The sequence below is a fragment of the Polyergus mexicanus genome, unplaced genomic scaffold, assembly GCF_030449975.1.
Source record: "Polyergus mexicanus isolate NDT 795.1 unplaced genomic scaffold, iyPolMexi1.0 SCAF_25, whole genome shotgun sequence".
Classification (NCBI taxonomy): domain Eukaryota; kingdom Metazoa; phylum Arthropoda; class Insecta; order Hymenoptera; family Formicidae; genus Polyergus; species Polyergus mexicanus.
Window position 1 is genome coordinate 3184183 of NW_027223345.1, and position 9664 is coordinate 3193846.

At 34.7% G+C, this 9664-nt stretch overlaps 1 protein-coding gene and 1 pseudogene across 1 annotated transcript; both read right to left on the reverse strand.

Annotated features, from left to right (window-relative positions):
* Nucleotides 1–548: 548 nt before the first annotated feature.
* On the reverse strand, nt 549–1812 carry LOC138943178 (cytochrome P450 4C1-like). The gene is made up of 5 exons (XM_070313761.1): nt 1795–1812; nt 1458–1559; nt 1300–1366; nt 953–1123; nt 549–751 (listed from the first exon to the last, which is right to left on the reverse strand). The coding sequence occupies exons 1-5, from the start codon at nt 1810–1812 to the stop codon at nt 678–680; spliced, it is 432 nt and encodes a 143-aa protein (XP_070169862.1). The 3' UTR covers nt 549–677.
* A 10-nt stretch (nt 1813–1822) lies between these two features.
* Nucleotides 1823–7650, reverse strand: LOC138943128 (cytochrome P450 4C1-like; annotated as a pseudogene).
* Between the last annotated feature and the right edge of the window lie 2014 nt (nt 7651–9664).

The following is a 9664-nucleotide window of genomic DNA, read 5'->3' on the forward strand; positions in this document are numbered from 1 at the left end:
CCTTAAAAACCGACCGATATTGTCACACAAATCTTCAACAAAAGGTAATGTAATTTAAGAGGGCTTGTCTACATTATTTTCCTCAGTGCTCGGAGTAACATCACCACGGTGTTTCAAAAAATTAAGTCTCTTACAAACATAACGGTTTACAACGTGTCTCGGAAAACAATTATTGAGTAAAATCCGTTTCACGACATCAATATTTTTACCATGAAACTGATCGTCAGACAATAAAATAGCATGGTCAAGGAGATTAAAAATGGTGTTCATTTTATATTTAAAAGGATGGTTGGAATAAAAATTAATATATCTGTTGGAACAAGTAGGTTTTCTGTACCAATTAGTTAAAATTTTTCTATTAAAGCGGATAACAGTGGTGTCTAAAAAATTAATACATGAATCCGACTCTGTTTCATGCGTGAATTTTAAGCGTTGGTCATAACTGTTGAAAACCAACTTAATCTCGTCTACCTTTGCACGGGGAACGATGGCAAAGATATAAACAGGAACAATAAAATTCAACAAACCCAAACAATGTGTCTCCAAATCGTCCATCACAATATCTGCCAAGAAGTATTTGATCCGGATAAATTTTTGCCCGAGAGGATGCAGAATCGTCATCATTATTTCTATGTACCGTTCAGCGCAGGACCAAGGAATTGCATAGGTGAATTGCATCAAAAATTGAAATCTCTGTGAGCTTTGAAGTTATCAAGATATAAGATTGTTCCAGCAGGTACGACATATGACTCTGAAAAGTATATCATAAAATTACAAAATATAAAAATTTATGAAATTAAGAATTCTTTTGAGAAATAACATGAATACAACATTGTATTTTTAAAGTGTTAAAGCAATTAAACTTATTTTACATTCGATAGTATATATTTTAATATATACTGTAAAATATGACATGTTTAAAGATATAAGCAGCAAAAAAATGATTAATTACGTAATTTTACATCCTCCTCAATGGTTCGTAATATAAAAGACGCGACGGGATATAAACGTAGCGTTTCCTTTAAACATCTCTCTAAATATGACAAATTTTTCAACGATGTCATGGTAAGTTTCCCTCCGTTCTCTTGCATCACGGTATCGACTTCAACCCTCACACGTTCCTGTGTCATCGATAATAATTTAAGTGTATTTCATAATATTCTGTTTTTTATATGTATAGATACCAATAAATTTTTAATAAATTAAAAAATACATTGCAACAAAAGTTTAATATCTGTACTATTTTCAATAATAATTACAATTTAAATAATATATCGCGATATATTGAGAAGAAGATATGGACATCTTTGTGTTCAGCTAATAGTAATAAAGCGAAGGTTATACCCATCGCTGTAGTATGGTGACCCTGTGATCAGTGTTATATGCATATCATCATATCATTAAACATGCTTAGATGATGTGTACAAAAAATTTTAAAAACGATTACAGATACGTACTCCAAATAGAAAGGTATCGATTTCTTCTTCGTCCAAATTAGTTAAAAGATTGTCTCTAGATGCTGCTATTAAGAGATCCAACAAAGCTAGCTGTTTTTTTAACTAGAAATAAAAAAGCACATTAATGTTAATCTCATTTTTGCATGCGATTTAATTATATAATATTGTTTTTGTTTAAAATTTAGACTTTCTATTAGAAATAATAATGATTTAATTTTACGGAAGACATATGTTGCATTATTACATGTAATTATGTGTTTAGTATAAATATCACAAGCATAATTTGATATTTGATTGTGTAATTGAACATAAATATTAGCTCCGATCTCTTACGTACTTCCAAATATTTTGACATTATCTATTTCCATCTCTTTGTCATTTTCAAGGTTTTTCAAATATCGGTCATTGGTGCGTTTGTGATAAAGTTTTCTTTCCGTGATGACCTACACACGAGTACGATATTAAATTTAAAAAAAATGATTTTTTGTATTAAATAATAATAGCATATTGTACTATATCATAAATATTAATAGCATAATATATTATTAATATTTATAATTAATCATGTAATCTTGCGGTACAAAAAATACGAGATTTATTTTAATTTTATATAAAAGATAGAGTTTAGCGGATTTAAAATAACATAATATGTAACGTACTTTTTCCGTAAATCCATGCAATATTTTCAAGATCTTCTTTTGCTTTCTTCCTTGTGGCGATAATGAGAATAACAAATCGTTATAAAGCCAAGGCCTAAATGCTCTAAACCATAATTAAATAAAATTATATATTTTTAATAACGATGTAATTTTGTAAAAGCCTCATCTAAATTCGCAATAAAATCTTATAGTAATCTTTAAGTAATGTCATTGAATGTAGAGAATATAGATGAAAAAATAAATTTAAAACTATGTATCTTATAAAAAAGATATTTGGAATCTTTTAAAACCATTATACTTCTGTTTTAATTATAGATTTTTTGATCAAGGATAATTTCTCTTCAGATTTTATTGCACAATTTATTTTACTTAATATTTCAATATTCTAACATTTACAATATTTTCAACATTTTAAAGATAATTTTTTTTTTAAAGTGAAACATTTAACGGATCACGTACAATAGATTTTGATTCCTAATTGTCGCTTTAAACGAATCGATGTCTCAAACTAATTGTTTACCTTCACATGATTAATCAATATTTAATTTGTTTCAAAATATATATAGAAAATATATATCACACACAATCATAATTTAAAGGATTATAAATATATCACACAATTAATTATTATATCCATAAATTACCTATACACTATCAATTCGATTATGTCGTGAACTGCATTTCGATACTGTTGCTGAAACTCATTTTTGCAGAGTTTTTGGAGAGAGATGCCCATGATAGTTTCTGTAAGTACATATATAACACCGGATATATAGCCGAAGATAATTACAACTGAATATTTCATAAGTAACTTTGAGTGTAAAAAATTGGATGTTATCTATCTTTTGTGCAGCATTGATACTTTCTATGGGAACAACTTATCTTCTTTTTTAAGCTATGATATCATTTAGAATGAAATCCCTGCACATAATACAGGACAATAAAAACTTTACAGAAAACTTACTGCATGTGGTGTTTAGCGTATGTTCACTAATAAATAGTACTAAATCTTTTACGACTACTCTTCCGACATCTTTCAAAGATTTAGTCATACAATTGCCCTCTTTGATCAACATATTAGCAAATTGATTCAATATATTGAAATGGAACGCAGATGTTAATATCTTTCGTCGTGCATTCCACTTAGCGCCTACAACAAAATTAAAATAATGCAGTTAAATACACATAATATTATATAAAATTATTCTCTTTTTTAATTTGATGTTTATTGAGCAATTCTCAAGTAATATTATTAAAAAGTTATTAACAAAATAAGTTCAACGAAAAGAACGAAATTTTCTGACATTAATATTAAGAAGTATACACATACACACAATGCATGTATAAACATATAGCATGTGTGTGTATTATAAAGTAAAATTATAAAATATTTTTTTTCTTTCAATTTGACGCATAAGGAGAGATTTACTACGTTTTAATACGTATTTGTAATAAATTTACTTATGAAGAATATAAACTAAAATACCGCAGTATTATGATTACTATATATATATATATTGAACAATATTCCAATAAATATATTCCTTTTTAAATATACACTGTGTTAGACAATTACATTCCACTTGTTAAACTTATTTTGTTAATAACTTTTTAATAAATAATGAGTAACGGCTAAAACCTTTTGAAAGTTACTTAGGGGCGTGTCCTTGACAACATATATCATTGAAATTGGTGAGATCGGTCCTAATAAGCATAATTATTTACTTTTTTTGTATCGCGCAAAATTCTTCTATGATTTTTTAAATCTTCTCATGAAATTTGTCTGATAAAAAGAGTTGCAAGTGTAAACTTGAATTTAATTATTATTTTGAAATTAAAACTTTATAGATTAGCAGTCAAAAATAAACTATAATTTATTAAAAAATCTGTTATGTGAAAGTGTTTGATATAATTGAAAATTTTCTTTATTTGAAATATCTATTACTTCCATGTACTTAAGAATACACGGCGAGATCATCTCTCAATACGACATTACTTGCAAATTTCTTTCAAATTTATTACTTTTTACAGTACCAAAAAGAAGTTATGTAAGAGTTTATCGTTAAAAATAATATTCAAGTATAATTCTGTAACTAATTCTGTATTTTATTTGATTTTCTGTGATGAAAACAGATCTTTAAAAATAGATTGTAATAATAAAGTATTATATATTAATGCCATTATGTTACCTGTGCTGGTGAAAAGACCTGTGCCGAGCCAAGGATAAAACAAATTATACAAATGACTTTTTTCAAAATGTTTGGTGCTGCGTAGTGTCGTCTGAAATCATCAAAAACATGTCAAGAGAGAAACATTAATTTATATTATATCACTCGATCTTTTAGATACGCAAATAACTTATTAACTGTATCTCAAATTTCTATCTAATCTCGATCGAATATGTCGACATTTCCTCTATTTATCTTTTTAAGCTTTTAATCTTTTAACCTTTTTGTTTACGAGCAGAAATATTCTTGTGAAATGCAAGATTCCTAAATTGTAATGTTTACAGACAATTGAAATTTTTTTTATTACTTTAGATCATATGGATGACAGATACACACACAATACGTGAAGAAAATCCACAATTTAAAAATAGGATAATATTTATCAGATAGGCTACGCTTCAATTTCCATAGTTTTTCTGACAAATAAATTATAAATATCAATACAAAAATTTTGGTGGGATTAATTTTATCATTATTTTATTGCAGATATACTTTACTCAGATATGTTGAAAATAAACAATTAATAATTATGATAATGATTTGCAAATGAATATTGCCGAGAGATAAGATATATAATCTACAGATACTTATGATAGGTATACGTTCCAGCGTCCCTGATGGCGAGTAGGCGCAGCAAGGCGCTGCTGCGCCGAATATTTCGGTAGGCCGCCATCAGGGTTATCCGCGGATATCGGACGGTGTCGCATACGGCGGCCTCAATATTTGCGGGACTGCCGCCCATCGAGCTCTACGCGCAGATGTACGCCGAAATTTATCGGCGTACTAAGGAGCTCGGTGGGCTCGGCGTGCCACTGATCCCGCGGGTCAGGGCCGCCGTGAGGCTCCAGGCTCGGCGACGTATGCTGGAGAGGTGGCTGGAAGGAGTGGCCTTTACTTGGACACAGTACAATTGGACACGGTGCAAATGGACACGTTACAAATGGACACGAGATTGTGCACACGGTTCAATTGGACACAGTGCATTTGGACACAGTAATTTTGGATACAGTAGCTTTTGGACACATAAGAAAATACGCATTGTTTACTTGGACACCGCTCAATTGGACACTGTTCATTTGGACACCGTTCGTTTGGACACAGAAAGATGCGCACCGTTCATTTGGACACCGTTCGTTTGGACACCGTTATTTGCCCACCGTTCGTTTGGACACCGTTCATTTGCCCACCGTTCGTTTGGGCACCGTTCATTTGTACACAGAAACATGCGCACTGTTTGTTTGAATATGTAACAGATGGAGAGAAATAAAAATCATTTTGGGAAAATATAATCAGTATTCTTATAACACTTTATACTGGTAAATCCATGTAAAATATGAAATCGTGAAAAGGAGATACATTTGAAGGTTATAATATCTGTCAAAATAAAATATATTCATACTTATATATCTCTGATACTGATGTCATTAATTTTACATTGCTTTTAGCACTTTGTTTAGCCTTTCGCATATTTGGATGTCATGCATGGATACAGTGGGTTCCGCCCCCCCTGCGGGGGGGCTCCACTTCCGGAAGATATAACCTAACCCAAACCTATTTCTTATTTAAAACAAAAATTTGGTGTGGATTACGTCGTATAACTTAAATCAAATTTTGGTGTCCAAACGAACGGTGTCCAAACGAACGGTGGGCAAATAACGGTGTCCAAACAAACGGTGTCCAAACGAACGGTGCGCATCTTTCTGTGTCCAAACGAACGGTGTCCAAATGAACAGTGTCCAATTGAGCGGTGTCCAAGTAAACGATGCGTATTTTCTTCTGTGTCCAAAAGCTACTGTATCCAAAATTACTGTGTCCAAATGCACTGTGTCCAATTGAACCGTGTGCAAAATCTCGTGTCCATTTGTAACGTGTCCATTTGCACCGTGTCCAATTGTACTGTGTCCAAGTGCACCACTCCCGGCTGGAAGACCTCTCCAATCCCCGAGACACCTCGGGGAGGCGCGTCGTCGAGGCCATCCGCCCCCGTTTAATCAAATGGGTGGAGAGGGCGGGTGACGAGGTGTCATACCGTGTGGCGCAGGTACTTACGGGCCATGGGTGTTTTGGCTCGTACCTGTGCCGCATCGGGCGCGAAGCGGACGCGCGCTGCCATCACTGCGGTGGAGACGAGGACACGGCGCAGCACACGCTGGAGATCTGTCCGGCGTGGGCAGACGAGCGCCGTGTCCTCGTCCAACGTTTGGGGGGTATTGATCTCTCGCTCTCGAGCGTCATTGCGACGATGCTCGAGAGCGAGGGATCCTAGGGGGCGGTCTCCTCCTTCTGCGAGGCAGTAATGCGGCAGAAGGAGGAAGCCGAAAGGGAAAGGGAGCGTCTCCCCGGCGGACGCCGGGGTAAGCCTCCCCAACGTGGTGGTGCGGCCGGTGTCGGGAGGGGTGTGCGGGAAGAGCCTTTTGCTGGCAGGACCCTGCCCCCCTCCGCGGCTCCCGGCCGCGGAGGCGCGGCGTAGCGCCGCGCCAGGAGGCCCCAACGGGGAGGGTCGATGGGCGCGGGGACAGTTGTCCCCCGCCGCCCACGAGACCCTCCCCAGCCACGGGGTGACACGGGCGGGGAGAGGGCCGGGGACCTATTGGTTCCGGTCCACGTCGGCTCCTCTCGCAGACGTGCAGGGCCCGCGCACAAGACGGGCCCGGTGGCCGGGGACCCGGGTGGGGTACCCGGGCCCGGCCACGCCAATCCCGCCAAGCCATCGGCGGGGAATGGGTGATAGGGGCGGTGGTCCCCCTGTCCACAGTGCGAGCAGGAGTCCGCATAACAACGGGGACCCTGGAAGGGAGGATGATTTCCCCCTCTCCCCAGCGGGCATGGCTCGTGGGCGGAGAGCCTGTCCGAAGTAGTGCAAATGCCAGTTTCCGGAGAGACCTTCGCTAACGCCCAGTCGTAGGCCACCCGGAGGGGTTTTAGTGGGTAGTCCCCCGGCTGTTTGTTTAAGCCGGGGGTGAGTCCCACATAACCCCGCCTCGAACCCCATCGAGGCGGGGTATGCGTAAAGGCATTTCCTCTCCGTTACAAAAAAAAAAGGTATACGTTCCAGAGCACAAGGTTTTATGAATTTAACTTTTGTTTGTATGTGTGCATAAATGACGGATCGTCTGACAATTAATGTAAACAGATTAGAAATTTTCTACTTGCCTGCTGAAAGATAAAGTTGAAATGCATTGCCAGCAATCGGATCGCCCAGTGGTCCCGGTATAAGATTAATGAGTCGTCTGTTCTTTCATAATGTACGTAATAATAATATATCAATAAAATAAACATGGATAATAACATTATAATGATAAACATCGTTTCTTGACGTGATATTCTTGATCGCTTAATTAAGGTTGATCTTCTTTAGCTTACTGTTTTACTGATCCTTGAATACACATTACAAAAGTTTTTTTCCTTTTTGTTGATTACTTAATTGTTAAAAGTTTCAAGAAGTAAAAATCAAGAGACACGATAGTGTTTTGCGCTAAGTCATGCAAAGCAAAGATTACGCACAGCAATAGCGAGACATACCGCGTATTTATACGCGAGTCGAAATCAAGAATATCTAAAATTATCAGTTCTCAATAACCCCTGAACGAATCGAGTTTTTACTAATTCTTATTAGTTCTTATATATATATATATATATATATATATATATATATATATATATATATATAAACTCACTCTGCAGCAGTCCCTGTTGAATAATTTCCAGGGTTGGGAAAGTTACTTTATAAAAGTAACTCGTTACCGTTACCGTTATTTTTTCTAAAAAGTAACTCGTTACCGTTACTCGTTACCAATTTTAAAAAGTAACTCGTTACCGTTACAGTTACTAAAAAGTAACGAGTCGTTACAATTTCCGTTACTTTTTTACAATACAAACTAATAAATTATTTTGCATAAGAAAAACTTTTAAAGAATAGTAAGCAAGATTTCATTCAAGGTTTATTGCAAAATAAATGATTAAATTTTATCGAAATTCTTTATTAATTTTTAATAAAATTTGTTGCTCCATAGTATCATCATTTAAATGCCCTCTTTGTGGTGTTAATACAGAGCCACCGATGCTAAACATTCTTTCTACAGATGCACTGCTTGGTAAAGCTGTATTATATTTAATAAAAAGTTTTTTAAGCTTTGGATAGTCGTTTAACATTTCTATATTACAATTATTTGATTTTAAAACCGTTGCACTTCTTCTTGTTCAGATTCATTTTGCACCGTTTTTTGCTCAAAAATGAAAAAATCATCGTGATCGTCAGATTTTCCAGCTTTTGAAGAATTTTCAGTTGATCGGATTCCCAATAAATCCTTCAAGTAATTTTCAGCACGTTTTCTTTTTTCTCCGGTTAACCAGTTTAACTTAAATTTTGGATGTAAACATGCTGCTATTATTAATTCTTTTGTTTCAAATATTGTAAGAAATCTAAAATCAAATATAGTAAATTAAGCGACATTGTTTGTTTTATTGAAATTAATACTTTTGAATCAATAGTTTAAAATAAAATAATATTTTTCAATTAAATCCTTATTTAAAATTAAATAACATATGTATTAATCAAATTAATAAGTTACCTTTTATTTAAACCTTGCTGAATAGCTTCAACTAATGAATGGCAATCTATAAGGTCAGATTTATTGAGATTTTCTAATTTTCGTTGCAAGGTACTTAGAACTGGTAGTAAATGAGAGCTCTGCTTTTCATAAAAGATAAAGCTCTCATTGGATATCGCGCGTCGCGTCATCGCACTGGTCTGCAAGAGCCATAAGTTGATCAATCACATTCAAGCATTTTTACAACATAATAAGAATGCTAATTGGTCGATTTGCTTACGGCTTTACGGTTAAGATAAAAATTTTATCACGCACAATAGCAAGAATAATATCTTAAATAAATCAAAAAATTTGAAAAAAGTAACGATAAAAGTAACTGTTAAATTCGTTACTCGTTACCGAAAAATGTAACGAAGTTACTTTTTCCGTTACAAATAAAATTTGTAACGCCATTACCGTTACAGTTACCGAAAAAAAGTAACTGTAACGGTAACGGCGTTACAAGTAACGCGTTACTTCCCAACCCTGATAATTTCCATGGATTTCATACGTTATGGAGAACTTTGTATGATTATATATTAACAATACTGAAACATGCTTCATCTATTTTAAGCGATGCATTAGCATCGAAATAATCGAATTGAAAAATTCTTCTACTTCCACTGAAAAATAAATGTATATTTATAAATTATTCATAGGACATGCATTAACCTTACAGATTGCGTTTTACCAATATCATTTATACTTATCTGTAGTTCCATATAATGCAT

Bases quoted from the DNA above. Each gene is read 5' to 3' on its own strand.
- LOC138943178 (XM_070313761.1), bottom strand. The intron at 1,367-1,457 runs GTACGTATCTGT...CACTGATCACAG, and splicing joins TCGATACCTTTCTATTTGGA to GGTCACCATACTACAGCGAT. The intron at 1,124-1,299 runs ATATCTTCTTCT...TATCGATGACAC, and splicing joins AGCTGAACACAAAGATGTCC to AGGAACGTGTGAGGGTTGAA.